At 39.7% G+C, this 19,102-nt stretch overlaps 1 protein-coding gene and 1 long non-coding RNA gene across 22 annotated transcripts; both read left to right on the top strand.

The window, feature by feature from the left end:
• Positions 1-532: 532 nt before the first annotated feature.
• Positions 533-2,937, top strand: LOC125802212 (uncharacterized). 21 transcript variants are annotated; one of them, XR_007439227.1, is made up of 8 exons: positions 611-765; positions 853-929; positions 1,014-1,100; positions 1,262-1,335; positions 1,487-1,573; positions 1,661-1,747; positions 1,825-2,149; positions 2,227-2,937. It is a non-coding gene; the product is annotated as an uncharacterized LOC125802212 (long non-coding RNA). The 21 variants fall into 21 exon arrangements; XR_007439221.1 differs by having other exon boundaries at positions 1,487-1,747; positions 1,825-1,911; positions 2,063-2,149; XR_007439218.1 differs by having other exon boundaries at positions 1,487-1,747; positions 1,825-1,911; positions 1,989-2,149.
• Positions 2,938-9,208: 6,271 nt separating this feature from the next.
• On the top strand, positions 9,209-12,417 carry gpr27 (G protein-coupled receptor 27). The gene is made up of 2 exons (XM_007234620.4): positions 9,209-9,471; positions 10,641-12,417. The coding sequence occupies exon 2, from the start codon at positions 10,868-10,870 to the stop codon at positions 11,972-11,974; it is 1,107 nt and encodes a 368-aa protein (XP_007234682.3). The 5' UTR covers positions 9,209-9,471; positions 10,641-10,867; the 3' UTR covers positions 11,975-12,417.
• The last annotated feature ends 6,685 nt before the right edge of the window (positions 12,418-19,102 follow it).

Genomic DNA, 19,102 nt, shown 5'->3' with positions numbered 1-19,102 from the left:
ACCTTATTTCACTCCTAACCTCCGGAAAATAAGACGAGTCTGAGCCGCCGTCACTCAGAAGAACACGCGGCCTATTTAAGCAAAAGCTAATCAGAAATAAGGACATTAAAATCAGCCTGATGAGACGATGCTCTCCGAGGATACGGCTCTGAGGAGCATCAGATGAGATCATGGTGTTAATAGAGAAGGTCTGGTTAGGATGGGGGAGCATGCACTGGATCTAAATCTTTAGTATCTCTTTATACATTATATTACTATTTATTTGGATGGTCCTCATAGATTATAAATACCTCATAGATGCTCATTTAACTAACGTTCAACTGAATGTATTTTAAATTATGGTGGTGTATGAGGTGTTAGTGTGTGTTGAGCTGGTGGTACAGTGAGTAGATCAGATACAGCAGTGATTAGCATGGTGGTGGTGTATGAGGTGTTAGTGAGTGTTGAGCTGGTGGTACAGTGAGTGGATCAGATACAGCAGTGATTAGCATGGTGGTGGTGTATGAGGTGTTAGTGTGTGTTGAGCTGGTGGTACAGTGAGTGGATCAGATACAGCAGTGATTAGCAGTGATTAGCAGTGATTAGCATGGTGGTGGTGTATGAGGTGTTAGTGTGTGTTGAGCTGGTGGTACAGTGAGTGGATCAGATACAGCAGTGATTAGCAGTGATTAGCATGGTGGTGGTGTATGAGGTGTTAGTGAGTGTTGAGCTGGTACAGTGAGTGGATCAGATACAGCAGTGATTAGCATGGTGGTGGTGTATGAGGTGTTGGTGAGTGTTGAGCTGGTGGTACAGTGAGTGGATCAGATACAGCAGTGATTAGCACTGATTAGCATGGTGGTGGTGTATGAGGTGTTAGTGTGTGTTGAGCTGGTGGTACAGTGAGTGGATCAGATACAGCAGTGATTAGCATGGTGGTGGTGTATGAGGTGTTAGTGAGTGTTGAGCTGGTACAGTGAGTGGATCAGATACAGCAGTGATTAGCAGTGATTAGCATGCTGGTGGTGTATGAGGTGTTAGTGAGTGTTGAGCTGGTGGTACAGTGAGTGGATCAGATACAGCAGTGATTAGCAGTGATTAGCATGGTGGTGGTGTATGAGGTGTTAGTGTGTGTTGAGCTGGTACAGTGAGTGGATCAGATACAGCAGTGATTAGCATGGTGGTGGTGTATGAGGTGTTGGTGAGTGTTGAGCTGGTGGTACAGTGAGTGGATCAGATACAGCAGTGATTAGCACTGATTAGCATGGTGGTGGTGTATGAGGTGTTAGTGAGTGTTGAGCTGGTACAGTGAGTGGATCAGATACAGCAGTGATTAGCATGGTGGTGGTGTATGAGGTGTTATTGTGTGTTGAGCTGGTGGTACAGTGAGTGGATCAGATACAGCAGTGATTAGCATGGTGGTGGTGTATGAGGTGTTGGTGTGTGTTGAGCTGGTACAGTAAGTGGATCAGATACAGCAGTGATTAGCATGGTGGTGGTGTATGAGGTGTTAGTGAGTGTTGAGCTGGTGGTACAGTGAGTGGATCAGATACAGCAGTGATTAGCAGTGATTAGCATGGTGGTGGTGTATGAGGTGTTAGTGTGTGTTGAGCTGGTGGTACAGTGAGTGGATCAGATACAGCAGTGATTAGCAGTGATTAGCATGGTGGGGGTGTATGAGGTGTTAGTGAGTGTTGAGCTGGTGGTACAGTGAGTGGATCAGATACAGCAGTGATTAGCAGTGATTAGCATGGTGGGGGTGTATGAGGTGTTAGTGAGTGTTCAGCTGGTGGTACAGTGAGTGGATCAGATACAGCAGTGATTAGCATGGTGGTGGTGTATGAGGTGTTAGTGTGTGTTGAGCTGGTGGTACAGTGAGTGGATCAGATACAGCAGTGATTAGCAGTGATTAGCATGGTGGTGGTGTATGAGGTGTTAGTGAGTGTTCAGCTGGTGGTACAGTGAGTGGATCAGATACAGCAGTGATTAGCATGGTGGTGGTGTATGAGGTGTTAGTGAGTGTTGAGCTGGTACAGTGAGTGGATCAGATACAGCAGTGATTAGCATGGTGGTGGTGTATGAGGTGTTGGTGAGTGTTGAGCTGGTGGTACAGTGAGTGGATCAGATACAGCAGTGATTAGCAGTGATTAGCATGGTGGTGGTGTATGAGGTGTTAGTGAGTGTTGAGCTGGTGGTACAGTGAGTGGATCAGATACAGCAGTGATTAGCATGCTAGTGGTGTATGAGGTGTTAGTGAGTGTTGAGCTGGTACAGTGAGTGGATCAGATACAGCAGTGATTAGCAGTGATTAGCATGGTGGTGGTGTATGAGGTGTTAGTGAGTGTTGAGCTGGTGGTACAGTGAGTGGATCAGATACAGCAGTGATTAGCAGTGATTAGCATGGTGGTGGTGTATGAGGTGTTAGTGTGTGTTGAGCTGGTACAGTGAGTGGATCAGATACAGCAGTGATTAGCATGGTGGTGGTGTATGAGGTGTTAGTGAGTGTTGAGCTGGTGGTACAGTGAGTGGATCAGATACAGCAGTGATTAGCAGTGATTAGCATGGTGGTGGTGTATGAGGTGTTAGTGAGTGTTGAGCTGGTACAGTGAGTGGATCAGATACAGCAGTGATTAGCAGTGATTAGCATGGTGGTGGTGTATGAGGTGTTAGTGAGTGTTGAGCTGGTGGTACAGTGAGTGGATCAGATACAGCAGTGATTAGCAGTGATTAGCATGGTGGTGGTGTATGAGGTGTTAGTGTGTGTTGAGCTGGTACAGTGAGTGGATCAGATACAGCAGTGATTAGCATGGTGGTGGTGTATGAGGTGTTAGTGAGTGTTGAGCTGGTGGTACAGTGAGTGGATCAGATACAGCAGTGATTAGCAGTGATTAGCATGGTGGTGGTGTATGAGGTGTTAGTGAGTGTTGAGCTGGTACAGTGAGTGGATCAGATACAGCAGTGATTTGCATGGTGGTGGTATATGAGGTGTTAGTGTGTGGTTGAGCTGGTACAGTGAGTGGATCAGATACAGCAGTGATTAGCAGGGTGGTGGTGTATGAGGTGTTAGTGAGTGTTGAGCTGGTGGTACAGTGAGTGGATCAGATACAGCAGTGCAGCAGTGTCACTGCTGAGTCTTGTGAGCAGAGTCCTTTAAGAAGCATCATGTAGGCAGCGTCCTGTGGATAACATCCTATCTGGATCGTCCTTTAGGAAGTGTCCTGTGGCCAGTGTCCTATAGGAAGCATCTTGTGAATAGCATCCTTTTTAGCATTTTTTATTTTATTTCAAATTTTTCTCATTTTCTCCCCAATTTACACGGCCAATTACCTAATCCACTCATCAGGACTTCCCCATCAATAGTAAAACACCAGGAGGGTGAAGACTAACACATGGGGTGTCCTGTAGGAAGCATCCTGTGGATAGCATATTATTGGCAGTGTCCTTTAGGAAGTGTGCTGTGAGTAGCATCCTGTGAGCACTTATTGTAGGTAGCATTCTGTGGGCAGAGTCCTGTGGGCATTGTCCTGCAGCAAGCATCCTGTGGAACAACCTATGGGCAGTATCATGTGGGCAGCTTTCTGTGGGCTTTGTCCTGTGAGTATCATCCTGTGGGCAGTGTACTGAGGGCAGTGTCCTGTAGAAAACATCATGTGGATAGTCCTTTAGGAAGTGTCCTGTGTGAAGCATCATGTAGGCATTGTCCTGTAGGAAGTGTCCTGTGGGAAGCTTCCTGTGGGCAGCATCCAGTAGGCATTGTGCTGTGGGCAGCTTTCTCTGGGCATTGTCCTGTGGGCAGTGTCCTTTAGGAAGAGTCCTGTGGGAAGCATCCTGTAGGCAGTGTCCTGTAGGCAGTGTCCCTTAGGAAGCTTTATCTGGGCACTGTCCTGTGGGCAGTGTCCTCTAGGCAGTATCTTGTGGGCATTGTCCTGAGAGCAGCGTCTTGTGGGCAGTGTCCTGTGGATAGTATCCTACTGGCAATGTTCTTTATGAAGCTTCCTGTGGGCAGTATCCGGCAGGAAACATCCTGTGGGAAGCTTCCTGTGGGCAGCATCCAGTAGGCATTGTCCTGTGGGCAGCTTTCTCTGGGCATTGTCCTGTGGGCAGTGTCCTTTTGGAAGTGTCCTGTGGGAAGCATCCTGTAGGCAGTGTCCTGTGGGCAGTGTCCTCTAGGCAGTATCCTGTGGGCATTGTCCTGTAAGCAGCATCGTGTGGGCAGTGTCCTGTGGATAGTATCCTACTGGCAATGTTCTTTAGGAAGCTTCCCGTGGGCAGTATCCTGCAGGAAACATCCTGTGGGAAACGTCCTGTGGGCAGTTTAATTCAGGTCCACCACCTCCATCTCACCTGTGAAGTCAAGAGGCTTTTATTGTCATTATTGAGTACAGGTACACAGTGTAAGGTAATTTCGTTCCTTTGGAACCATGGTGCAACATAGAACAACAAACAATAGACAACATAAAATGCAACATAAAACTAAAACAAAATAATACAATAAATACAACAGTCAGAACAGTGCAGTATCCATATGGTACCAATGAAATGTGCCTGGTAAAGATAAGATACAGAGATATGTGACATACTGTAACATATAGGTTATATGTAATCACATATATTAATTTACTTAATTAAAAAATGAATAGACAAACTAATTAATTAATAATAAGTGGAAATACTAAAATGCTGGGCTTTGGTTTATCATTGCTTTAACAAACAAAATGTACTTTTATACAGCAGTGAGAGCACAACACACTGAGGCAGTAAATCCCTGCCCTGACTCCATTCTAACCACTAGATGGAGACAAAAATGTAATATATGGAAAAACATGAACAATAAGCACTTTTATTTAAGTGTAAAAATATGAAAACATACAAATTTGACTGTGTTCCAGGAATGGTTGTATTTAACACTGTGTGATTATAACTATATTATGATGTATCCTTGGGTGTCTATAAAAATGCTATATGTGTATCATCATTTATGCATTCTTTCATTCACATTGTTTTGCTTAATAAAATCATTTTAATGTAAGTTTTTGATATTTTGTTGTACGTTTTGTTTGATTTTAGTGCAGTAAAATCTCATATTCTCCATGTTCTCCGCTCTTATCCAGTCCAGAGTGCTGCTGATAACAAGTAATGATTATCAACAGCTCTCCTCATTGTGTAAACATGTATTTTGTCTGTGAAATGTTGTCTCTGGAGTGTCCTCTTCACTTGTGTGAATGGGATCTGGTGTGAAGTGCTGCCCTTTACAAGAGGAGAGCTGCACTTAAACACTGGATACAGACTGATAACCAATGAGGTTCTACAAATGTCCAACAACAATTTATCCGTTGGTCAGACAAGTTTCGGTAACCCACTGAATAACACATGCAGTCTGATCATCCAAACGATGAAATACAGGGGTTGGAGAATGAAACTGAAACACCTGGTTTTAGAGCACAATAATTGATTGTGGTGACGGACAGTTCTGGTGGAAACAGGAGAGTTGAGGTGCACATTGAATTCTGCGTGATTTGATCAGCCGTGGTTTTATGTTTTTTGGATACAATCCGGGTTAGCACCCGAACATCCCTTTCAGACAGCTTCCTCTTACAGCGTCCACAGTTAATCCTGTTGGATGTGGTTGGTTCTTCTTGGTGGTATGCTGACATTACCCTGGATACCGTGGCTCTTGATGCATCACAAAGACTTGCTGTCTTGGTCACAGATGCTCCAGCAAGACGTGCACCAACAATTTGTCCTCTTTTGAACTCTGGTATGTCTCCCATAATGTTATAGTGTGCATTGCAATATTTAGAGCAGAACTGTGCTCTTACCCTGCTAATTGAACCTTCACACTCTGCTCTTACTGGTGCAATGTGCAGTTAATGAAGACTGAACACCAGGCTGCTCCAATTTAGCCATGCAACCTAAAACTAAAATGATGACAGGTGTTTCAGTTTCATTGTACAATCCCCTGTATTTAAAAGAATATGTTGTATATTTTTCATTTTTCAATCAGTTTTATGAGGTAGAGTCACCTGGAATTCAGGCTTTCAGTTAACAGCTGTGCTGAACTCATCAAGAGATAATTACTTGAATTTTGTGTCTCTTAATGTGTTTGAGAGCATCAGTTGTAAAGTAGTGAAGAGGTTTAAGTTAACAGCTCTCCAGACAAGAGCATCTAAATACTTCACAGAGTATTTAGGTTTGTTTAACACTGTTTTTAAGTTACTACATGATTCCATATGTGTTCCTCCATAACCTGGATCACTTCCTGGATTTACTTTGGAGGAAAAAACACTAAACATTGAATGAGACGGTGTGTCCAAACTTTTGCTTGGTAAGAAGCAAAGGTAAAAGTAAGTCCTTTATAAATGGGGTGAATGGAATGGAAACTTTAAATTAAAAACATTAATGAACAACTTGTTCTGGGTATTTCTTTCATTTTAGTAAAAAAGTAGAATAATGCATTTTACTAAAAGAAGCAAAGAAAGTGTATAATTGAGAGACTGTATAATTCAGTTAATCTACAGAAAACAGGTTTTACACTGTGAAGCACTAGCATTACTGCTACTGTGAGCTAATTGGTTAGAGATCTGATCCTGGAGATGCAGGTAAAGTATGTTTAAATGCTCAAAATGATAAAAAAATGATGTCTGCAGTGCTGAAACATTTGATATAGATCTGTTTTGAGGACATTTTCAGTATAAAACTGATTACACATAAAAACTCTGATATAAACTCTGATTTTACTCAGTTGCTTTATATGAAACTGTTCTTGTTGGACTCACTTTAAGTGCGTATTCTCCTCTATAGAGATTCTCTGGCCTGGAATTGCTAGTTCTGGTGTTTTTCTTCGGTTGACAACGACTGATGACTCAATAAGTCGAGTAGTTTGAACCATAGCCGATATTGTCACAATTTTCTGTGTGCAGGATTGCTAAAGCTTCATCAATTTTGCTGTTTTTTTAATTATTTTTATTGGAGAAAAACACTGAAGCATTGAGAAACAGAGGTTTTATGATGCTTTGCATTTGGTATTTCACATTTTAAGAGTATGCACTGCGCATATCCTATTTTATCCAGTGGATTTTTTTCAATTGTACTTCCTATTGTGAACACTAGAGTGCACACTTGATCAAAAATCCCTTTCATGTTTCTGTATATGTTTTCACTGTAATAAGAGTTCAATATCAGAATATTTTGATTACTGTACAATGAAATATATTTAACAAAAACACAGACTTTGACTTTGGATGAAAATAAAGATGAAACAATAAGAAAGTGAACAGAATTGCTTAAAAGCATTTCTCAGAAATTTATACCAATATTTTCCCAAACTTAAACCTCAAAACACTCTTAACCACACAAACTCCTATTTACAACCTTAGAGCAGAACAGAATAAACTCACTTTTGATTAAAAAAGTACTATACACACTCTTTAAAACATACAAATAATACAATCGGGATACTTTAAAGACGAATGCATAAAACCGAGGGGTAGGTCTAAGTTAAGTGATGAAATGGGATTGGGCCAATATCTTTTTAACATGACCTAAATAAGTTCAGAAGCATCATTTATGGGAGGAGCTCATTATTGCTGGTTTGTTTTCACACACAAGAACTCAATCTGAACCTAATGCCAGGTTCACACTACACGATTTTAGCCCAGTTTTTCAGTCACAAATCGAGAGTTTTTCAGGTAAATATTTGGCATGCTAGATATCTGACCAAGTCGGCGACTGGGAGTCAGATATAGTGACTACATGCAGCCAATGGAATGACAGCAAAAGAGAGAGAGAATCATGCGTCTCAAACACATCAGAGCCGTTTATATAGAGTCTGATCACTTTCTGTTCCCCTGTTATATCAGTAAATCACTGTTAAACTATAGAGGGATTTATAGAGTGTGTCCTCTATAAATGGGGTAAATTGAGCTAAAAGCTAAAAACTTTACATTAAAAATAATAATGCACAACTTGTATACTCTTCTTGGTATTTCTTTAATTAACAAAAATAATAGAATAATGTATTTTACAGAGTTACAGAAAATTTTAAATGTTCTAAACACACACAAAAAGTTGATTATGTATATTTTAAACAGCAACAATGCCAGTGTTTAATCAACACCATGGTTTCTAAATGAATATGTGAATTTTATTTTCAATTTCAGTCTATAGTATTAGTGAAACAACCTATTCTAGCATTTATAAGTGTGTGTGTTACGACCCCTGGTCGTATTGGTTTTTCTTTGTATGTCCTCTGTGCTGTTTGTGTTTAGTTTTTAGTTGCAGGACCATGATTGGCCACCAGGAGCGCACTCTATAAAAGGGCAAGAGGAAACCTGACCTGGGAGAGACGTTCAGGGCTCCTCCCCTTTCCTGACCTGGAACAACTTCCTGCTCAGACCAACCTGGCACCGCCATTTTGCATTCTGTGTGTTGCTTTAGTTTTTGCTTCAATATACATTAGTCTTTGGGTAAAGTAAGGGGGGGAGTGCCTTTTTGTTTTGCTACCTTTTTCTCCTGTTTTGGTGACAGGGAGTCAGGGTAGTTTATGTATTTTGTTTTCTTTATTTTGCAGGTTCAGTTAGTTTTCTTTGTTTGTTAGTTGGTTTTATTTGTTATTTTGGCCTATGTTTACTCCTGAAGTCACATTCCCTTATTTTTATCAATAAATTCATCCTGTTTTGGTCTGGCAGAGGGTCTGGGGAGAGAGCCCCCTCTCATTTTCTGTTATGGCCTGACCCTAGACCGGGTCGTAACAGTGTGTAACTAAAGTTTTTAAGTGTGTGTCAAGCAATAACGTTGTCAGGTACTGGTAATGGACTGTCAGTTCTGAAACTCTTAGAGTTCCTTCTCCTTCTCTCCTATGGCTGATTCTAGACTCATTTGTGGGAGGAGCTTGTTCTTGCTGGTTTGTTTTCACACACAAGAACTCAATCTGAAACTAATGCCAGGTTCAAAATACAAGATTTTAGCCCAGGTTTTCTTTTGCAGACTAAAACAACTAAAAAAGCAAAGAAGGTGTGCCTGCCTTGTGCAGGGTGTAAGATAGATAGGTCAAACTAGATTTAAATAAATATATTAACCTCCACTTTTTTACTTGTACAATCTGTAAAACAGAAGAAACCAGAGTATCAGAGTATCTGTATTCAGAGCTGGGCTGAAAATGGATCCTGTCTCTTTAAGCAGTCGGTGGATCGTCCCCGCCGCGCTGCTCTGTTCTCTCTGGAGCAGAATCAGAGCGTTTCAGCCGGAGCTCGTCACACAGGGAAACCCAGACCAGCCCCTCCATCACCCCCCGTCTGAACACTTCTGCATTTCTGCTTAGGGCTGAGGGGGTGAAGAGCAGAGCGTGGAGGATCTGTCTGGCGGTGGAGAACCCAACGCTGTCCTGCTTTGTTTAGCAGCGAGACGCAGCTGTGGGGGTTTTATTCAGGAGCTTCTCAGTGAAGAGGAGGAGGATGCTGAAGATGTGGAGCTGAACGAGGCCCTATGGAGAAGGTGCGTGTTTGTTATGGGTCTGGTCATGATATGAAGATCGTCCAGCTGAGATTTTTACCTTCTTTACCTTCTCTATACATCTCTATACCATCACTAAACCATCTCTACACCACCTCTACCTTCTTTATACATCTCTACCTTCACTATATCATTACTATACCATCAATATACCATCTTTACTTTCTTTATACCTTCTCCATACCATCTCTATCTTCTCTACCTTCATTAAACCATCTCTATCTTCTCGATTTTATCTCATTACCATCTTTATACCTTCTCTATACATCTCTACTTTCTCTATACCGTCACTATACCATCTCTACCTTTTCTATACCAACTCTATATCTTCACTATACATCTCTACCTTCTCTATACCTTCACTATTCCATCTCTACTTTCACTAACTTCTCTATACATCTCTACACCATCTTTACCTTGTCTATACCATCTCTGTCTTCTCTATATTATTTTTACCTTCACTATACCATTAATACCTTTCCTATACCATCTCTACCTTCTTGATGTCTTCTCTATTTATGCACCTTCTCTATATCTTCTGTACCATCCCTACCTTCTTTATACCTTCTCTATACCTGCTCTACGTTTTCTGTACCAACACTATACCATCTTTAACATTTCTACTTTTTATATATAATTTATATATAATTACTTGACTTGACTTTACCAACTCTATATCTTTATTCTATCTCTACTTTCTCTACCTTCTCTACATCCTCTATCGAATACCTATACTCTATACCATCGCTATACCTCTCCACTTACTCTATACCATCTCTGTACTTTCTCTACTTACTCCATACCCTCTCCACCTTCTCTATACATTCATTATATATCTTATATAGCTTTATCTCAAACCTTTATTAATGGTCTGGTAAGGATATAAGGACTATCCAGCTAAGCGCTTTATCTTTTTTTACCATCTCTATACCTGCTTTACCTTATGTATTTCTTGTCTATTCCTTCTCTAAATCTGCTTTAGCTTTTTTATGCCTTCTTTATTTTCACCTTATCATCTCTATCCTTTCTCTATCCCTTCACTTTGCCTTCTCTACATTCTGTAGATCTTTTCTATTCCTTCTGTACTTTCTTAACCCTTATATACCTTTTATACACCTTCTCTATACCTTCTTTTCTGCTTTACCTTCCAGAATGATGGATTAATCAACACCCCCTCAACCACCGCACCACAGAACTCCTTCGTTCCTGTGAACGTTCCTGTGGACCAGTCTGAGGAGAACCTGATCTGATGATGTTGACCAATCAGAAGGAGCCCTGATCTTGCATTCAGCTAGAATTATGAACTCAGCACGTGCATTTTTGCGACCGCACCCTTGAGGCACGTGACCACGTTCATGTTGAGCCTCATAGCACCTGGATGGCGAACGCGAGCGACCCCGGTGGACCTCAGGACTCGGTGCAGCTGGCGGCGCTGGGGGCGATGTTGTGCGCCAGCGTGGCTGGTAACGCCCTCTTGTGCGCACTCGTACTAAAGGACGGCTCACTACATCGTGCACCATACTACCTGCTACTGGACCTGTGCGCGGCGGACGCGGCACGTGCTGCTCTTGGTTTTCCAGTGGCTGCAACGGTGACGGCGACATCTACGGTCGCACACGGTGCGAGAATGCGTCCGTGGGTTTGGCCTTGGGCGCATGCATGGTGCTGTGCGGCCGCCGCGCTCGCTGCACTCTTTTGCTTTCATGTGGCCTTCGTGCTTTTGGGCGCCAGCCTCACGCGCTACCTGGCTATTGCGCACCATCGCTTCTACGCCAAGCGTGTGACACCGTGTGCGTGTGCCATGCTTGTGGCGGCGGCGTGGGCGCTCTCTGCTGCAGCCGCCCTGCCACCAGCTTTGGAAGCGGGTTCAGGGGTGTTCCCAAGTGATCCTGAACACTGCGCTTTAGGCCACACCCCTGCACGGCCCGGTGACGCACTGGGCCTGGTGCTTACCCTCGCGGCCGTGGTGGTCACCACCCACGCCGTCTACGCCAAGACCCTGTGCTTCGTCTACGGACACCGGAAGATGAAGCCGGCACAGCCGGTTCCTGCCGTCAGCCACAACTGGACATTCCACGGACCCGGCGCCACGGGTCAAGCTGCCGCCAACTGGATTGCGGGATTCGGACGCGGCCCCACGCCGCCCGCGCTGGTGGGCGTGAGGCAGGCGCCGCGAGACGCTGGACGCAGGTTGTTGGTCCTTGACGAGTTTAAGATGGAAAAGCGCATTGGAAAGATGTTCTACATGCTCACGCTCACCTTCCTGCTGCTCTGGGCGCCCTACGTAGTCGCGTGTTACGCCCGTGTCTTCGGCGACATACCGCACGTCTACCTCACCGTCGCTGTGTGGCTCACGTTCGCCCAGACTGCTGCCAACCCTGTCATCTGCTTTGCTTTTAACAAGGAGCTGCGGGTTCGGTTGCGGGCATGCTTCCCATGCTGCATCACTTCACAGACGCCAATGGAACCGTACTGTGTGATCTGATTGGGTGATTGAAAGACTTTGAACTGTCACAGTTCACTAACTATTACCATTTACATTTGCAGCATTTACAGTGTATGATGTCGTGGCATAGGCTAGTGTTACACAGGAAGGAAGATGTAAAGTTAGGTGATCGGATTTACAGAACAAAGCAAATATCCCAATGTTACATTTTAAATGTAACATTGTAAGGGTCCTATTTTAACCAATTGTGGATCATGCAGCTGGATTTAGGGTCTGTCGGTGTGTGTTTGATATCATGAGGGCACAAAAAAGACACCATTTGCAGCTCAAAATACAATGCAAAGTCAGGAACTAAATCTCTTAATTAATCATGGGTGTGGTTAATTTTGGGCGTAACCTAAAATAAACCAATCAGTGTGCCAGTTGTCGTTCCCTTTAAGAACCAGGTGAGCTCTGACTTTGGCACGTTCATATCTTAACAGTGCAGCTCAGTTTCCTCTGCTGAGAAGCATTTGTTGGACACATCCAGGTAGCTGCACCATTAAAATAGCAATCCACCAAAGTCAGAGCTCACCTGATCTACTCTCAAAGAGAATGATGAGCAAGAGACACTCTGATTGGTTTATTGGTTTACACCCATGACTAATGAAGAAAAGATCTCCACCTTCCCGCTGGCTCTGTATCTGCCTATAGGATGTCAGAAAGGTTATTTTATCTATCAGGGGCAGTTTTTTTTGTTTCAAAAACTGCAAATATGACTTTGATAAATAAGAGGTTACTGCAAATTAAAATAAAAGAAATTACATAATAAATATTTTAGTTTCGGAGAGAAGTTTTTGCATGAAGTTGATTATATATTTTAAGCTATATTCACTGTAATACATAAATGCCAGCATTTTTTGTTTTTGTTAAGAATATTTTAAATACAATTGTAACTGAACATAAAACAGTAAAGCATATGCAATCAATAACTCAAAACAACAAAAGTCAAATAATGGAAAAGGGAATAAAAAAAAAGTAAAAAAAAAAACCAAAAACAAAAGTATAAATATAATGTTAACTAAAATAAACTAAAATTGTTTATGGCTGTTTTGGAAGAGGTATGGATATTATGTCAACCAATTACTGCAGAGACAATATACAGCTCTGGAAAAAAACTTAAGAGACCAATTAAGTTTCTTTTTCAGTTTCTCTGATTTTACCATTTATAGGTTTATGTTTGAGTAAAATGAACATTGTTGTTTTATTCTATAAACTACAGACAACATTTCTCCCAAATTACAAATAAACATATTAGAGTCATTTAGAGCATTTATTTACAGAAAATGAGAAATGACTGAAATAAAAAAAAGATGCAGAGCTTTCAGACCTCAAATAATGCAAAGAAAACAAGTTCATATTCATAAAGTTTTAAGAGTTCAGAAATAATCAATATTTGGTGGAATAACCCTGGTTTTTAATCACAGTTTTTAATTTCATGCATCTTGGCATCATGTTCTCCTCCACCAGTCTTACACACTGCTTTTGGATAACTTTATGCTGCTTTACTCCTGGTGTAAAAATTCAAGCAGTTCAGTTTGGTGGTTTGATGGTTTGTGATCATCCATCTTCCTCTTGATTATATTCCAGAGGTTTTCATTTTGGTAAAATCAGAGAAACTCATCATTTTTGAGTGCTCTCTCATTTTTTTCCAGAGCTGCTTATTTTTATTTATTGTAACACTATGTGTGATTATTTTTAATTTATTTTTATCACTATGTTTTGTATATTGGATTATAATGATTTGGTGAGGGTATACAGTAGTATGGTATTGAGTATTTTGATTACAGTATGAGTACAGTTTGGTATTCTGGGTTCAATAGTGTCACTTTTCCAACAAAAACTTCAGCCCGTACACTAATAAAACACACCGCTGCACATCACAACATATAAATGCACATATTGTATTTTGCTGTAAATATGTAAGATTATTTATGTATTTATTTATTTATTTACTATTTACTCAAGTTCTTTATATTACTACATTGAATATGTATTAAATAATTTAATAATGTAATATATGTATATATTTGCTATAAAGACCATATTATTTTTGTGAACGCACCTTCAGAAGTGTTCTGAATATATCTGATATATATATATTAATGATTTGCTTAAGTATGTCATTACAGAATGTGTAAGAAAATAAAGATCTTTTGTAAAGGATTTACAAATAATTCATAAAGGAGTTTTTAATGGTTAATAATTAATGGTTATAAACCATTATTAAGCAGTTACAACACATAAACAGCAACGTTTATAATGTTAAACCTCAGATTTCACTAGATGCTTATCTTAATTTGTCTTTTCCATCAGTCATAATTAACATTTCTGTTTATAACTTTATTAATTGCCTTATAATTAAGCAATAATACACATAAGTTTGAGCTATAACATGTAATATTGCCAATAATAAGTGCTAATATTACACATTATAGCAAGAACCTTGAGTGTATTAGTGTGATTATACCACGGTTCCATTATCACTGTTTATTGAAAGATTTTAAAAATGAGTTAAAGAGGAGGAGAAAATAGGATCTGTTTGGTTATAAAAACTCCGCCAGTTAAAATAGTTCCATTGCTGCTCTGTTTGTAGCTGTGCTGTTTGGCTTGTAAGCGCTGCTGCATTGTTGTTGTGGCGGAGTAATACAGAAATACATGGAGAGCTTCGGTTACAGTGCATTACCGGCTGATAACGGCACTCATAGAACGCCTCTCAGCCAATCACATTCAGGGGTTGGAACTAACTTCGGTATAATAACATACAGTATTAAATGATTAAACTGACTTTTTTATATTATTTTACTAGACATGTTTAAAAAGTCATTGTCTGTTGTCTGTTGTTCTTTCTGTTTATGTGTTTATTAAGTGCTTATTGACGTTTATAAAGTATTTACGACTTAATTTATAACCATTAAAGGAGAATTCCAGTGTAAAATTGATATTTGCTGTAGTAAAACATGATAAAGAATTCTTATCTTTGATGAAAAGCACACCTCCGTTCTCCCACAGCGTTCAGAGATCCAGAAATTTTGTGCATTATGCCCAGCACTCTTTACAACAGCCACTTTGGGGCATAATTTGCCCCAATAAATTGTTTTTTACACCGTTATCCAGCTCAAAGTAGCTCCACACCTCATTGGCAGAAGCTGGAGAGCCCTGACATTTAAAACGAGGCATTAATAACTTAAAAAGTGCGCAAGAAGCTCATTAAAAACCACTGATTGCATCCTATAACACTACTAGCTTCAGCTCCGAGCGCCGCCATTACTGTACTGATAATGACATAGACATATATATATATACATAGACTCTGCATAGCCTGCCTCCTGCTGTAGCAGCCGGCGCCCAGTGCGTTTATGTATTTACACTGAGAAAGGAGAGGTTTTTAATGCAACCATAATAATTACGACTCAATTTTTACCAACTTTTACATTATTTTCGTACAGTTTAGTTTGTTAAAATCAGTAGCGATATAGTAATAATTCAGGATGCTGTCACACATTACAACTATGTGTTTTTTAATGCTGAAATAATTTGTATTATGTTATTTAACAAAGATAGACATATAGTATAAATAGTTTATAATAGAGTTCATTAAAGGACTGTAGTAAAACATGATAAAAAGTTCTTATTTTTGATAAATAGCACACCTCCGCTCTCCCACAGCTTTCAGAGATTCAGTAATTTTGTGCTTTGGGGCATAATTTACCCTGATAAAACACTTTTTACACCGTTATCCAGCTCAAAGTAGCTCCACACCTCCTCGGTAGAATCTGGAGAGCCCTGACATTTAAAACGTTGACATTAAAATAAAATATTAATATGCCATACCATATGTCTGTCTTTCTTAAGGAGCATAATACAAAGTATTTCAGCATGAAAGCAGGTATTTGTAATGTATTTGTGGTACTACATCTCTGCTGTTTGTAACAAACCGAACCGTGTAAAAAAAATGAAGTTAAATTGATAAAATTGCTCAGTGTAAATAAATACACTGGGCAATAGCTGCTACACCAGGAGGCAGGCTATGTAAAGTCTATGTATATATATATGTCTATGTCATTATCAGTACAGTAATGGCGGCACTCTGAGCTGAAGCTAGTAGCGTTATGGGATGGAAACAGTGGTTTTTAATTAGCTTCTTGTGCAATTTTTAAGTTTTTAATGCCTCGTTTTCACAGAGGAGCTACTTTGAGCCTGGATTAAGGAGTAAAAATTGATTTATTGGGGCAAAATGCACCCCAATACGGCTGTTGTAAAGAGTTCTGGGCAAAAAGCACAAAGTTACTGTATCCCAGAAAGCTGCAGGAGAGCGGAGGTGAGCTATTCAACAAAGGTAAGCACTTTTTATCATGTTTTACTACAACAAAATTATAAACCCTTTATAAAGGAGCCTTATTTTAAAGTGGTACCATTAACTCTTCAGGAATGTACCAAAAATGTTCTACTGACAAAATTTGTTATCTGTCTGTATGGAGGCTTGGGTTTTGGTTGATGGATGGATGGATCGTGTGGAGGAGGAATCTCCATTGTTTGTATTTTCTTTTTAAATGAAATAAATGATGATTGATTAGCACGGCGTGTTGGTTTGATACGGCTCTTTAAAGCTGGTTTGGGATAAATCAATCTCACAGCAGCCGTCAGACGGATTTAAGGATGATGATTTTGGGGATTTTTGGTTGTGGGTGTTGATCTGTGCTGTTATTTAGATGACAGATGCTGTAATTGGTTGTGAAAGGTTATGGGTGATGCTTCAGCTAAATCTTCTGGCTGTACTTCCACCCATCATCTCCATCCATCACCACCCCCTCCATCACCACCCCCTCCACCATCACCAGCATCACCCCTAGACAGTTACATAATCCACAGCGCTCTCTGCTCTCGTCTCGTTTTGTTTTCTGCTGTGCTCTCGCGCCTCGCGCTGACAGAATCGTGGTGAAAGCGTTTGGAACGAACAAAGCTGTTTACTTTCAGAGCTGCAGTTCAGCACAGAGCAGCATCTGGAGAATTAAAGCAGCGTCTTCACGATGGAGACGACTGTGAAAGTGAATTAATGATGCGTACGGGCTGAACTGCCGCGAAAGCTCGGGAACAACGGCGCAAAACAAACCGCTGCTTCTGTTTCTCTAAAGAAACGCACAGCTGAGGACTCTTTAAAAGAGCCCTAGAATGTAAAAAGTGTGTTTGTCTTGTCATAGTTGAGATAATGAGAACTCAGAACATGGAAAAGACAAACCGTGAATCCTAAACAGAATCAAAACTGAGTTGTAAAACAAGCAAATACAGTACAGCTCTGGAAAAAAATAAGAAATCACTTTAGTTTCTGAATCAGTTTCTCTGATTTTGCTATTTATAGGTTTATGTTTGAGTAAAATGAACATTGTTGTTTTATTCTGTAAACTACAGACAACATTTCTCCCAAATTCCAAATAAAAATATTCTCATTTAGAGCATTTATTATATATTATTGCCAAAAATGAGAAATAGCTGAAATAACAAAAAAGACACAGAACTTTCAGACCTCAAATAATGCAAAGAAAACAGATATCATCATTTGGTGCAATAACACTCATTTTTAATCACATTTTTTTTCATGCATCTTGGCATCATGTTCTCCTCCACCAGTCTTACACACTGCTTTTGGATAACTTTATGCTGCTTTACTCCTGGTGCAAAAATTCAAGCAGTTCAGTTTGGTGGTTTGATGGTTTGTGATCATCCATCTTCCTCTTGATTATATTCCAGAGGTTTTTAATTTGGTAAAATCAAAGAAACTCATCATTTTTAAGTGATCTCTTATTTTCTGCAGAGCTGTATATAAAATAAAAATAACATTAATAAACAGACGCCTACATCACAGACCATTTTCTTGAACCTGACCCAAACAGACCTGTGGAAAGTGGTGGGAAATCTCGGCCCGACGCAGCCCGAGTTTATGTCTGGCATCAAGTCAGTCTTGGCCAGTGAATCTGAATTTAATTATTAGAAATATACTGAGTAAACAAGTCTAAGAAAACAAGAAAAAGAACAAAAAATGTGAGCCCAAACAAACACGTATAAACCCGACATGGCAAAACACACAAGAAACCTGACCACTGGAACAAAGAGGCTATATATACACTGAGAGACTGGGAACACCTGGAGAAGATAACGAGGGGGCGGGGTTACAAACTTGACACAAGTGAAAAGGTGGGTTTAGGGTGGAGACAATACAACAAGAAAACAGAGCCATGTGCTTAAAGAACACATGGAAATAAAAACAAACAGGTTAGGAAAAACATAGAACAGGATAGAAGAACAGAAAAGAAAGAGTAAAGATAAGAGCTAAGATGTGACATTTATTTCTAAAGTTAAATCCCAACATATCAGACATTGCAAATTACATTAAGTACATTAAACAACAGTACTGCTGACAGAATATCTCAACCAATTATTAACTGACACTAGTTAAGACATTAGTAATCATTATAAAGTTATATTCTAAGTATTTAAATGAAGTAATGTTTAAAAATGTCTTTATTAGTGTCAATTAATAATTATTTGAGTATTTACTTTATTTTTTTTTTGTTTATTACTGTTGTAAGTAGTGTTAAATGTAACCTTTATTGTAAATTTGTATAAATTATTCATACTTTACAGTACCAGTCAAAAATTTGGACTTATTATTAGAATTTGTTTCCTACATTATAAATGAATATTAAAGTGATCTATCAGATTATGAAGGAACCAATAAGGAATCATGTAGTAAATTATATAAAAAAAAGTGTTAAACAAACCAAAATACTCTGTGAAGAAGCGTTTAGGTGCTCTTATTATTATTATTATTATTATCTGGGGTGGTCCTGATGAGTGCCAGTTTCATCATAACCTTTTTGATGGTCTTTCAGCTGCGCTTGAGGAAAGGAAGTGTAAGAAAGCGATGAGTCATCATAAACCTGCTTAATAACCAATAATCTCTTTTTGGAAATTAACTTTTTCCCCAAAACAGACACATTTTTAAAAGAAGAGACGGAATGCTCACTTTATTCACATCATGTTGTTTTATATTTTCATATAATATATAATACTGTTCTTTAAATAATTAAATAAATAATTAAATAACATCATGAATGATTTATATTTGTA

The sequence above is a fragment of the Astyanax mexicanus genome, chromosome 5 (genome assembly GCF_023375975.1).
Source record: "Astyanax mexicanus isolate ESR-SI-001 chromosome 5, AstMex3_surface, whole genome shotgun sequence".
NCBI classification, from domain to species: Eukaryota; Metazoa; Chordata; class Actinopteri; order Characiformes; family Acestrorhamphidae; genus Astyanax; species Astyanax mexicanus.
Note: the sequence above shows the minus strand (reverse complement) of the source record. Positions and strands in the feature narration are given on the sequence as shown.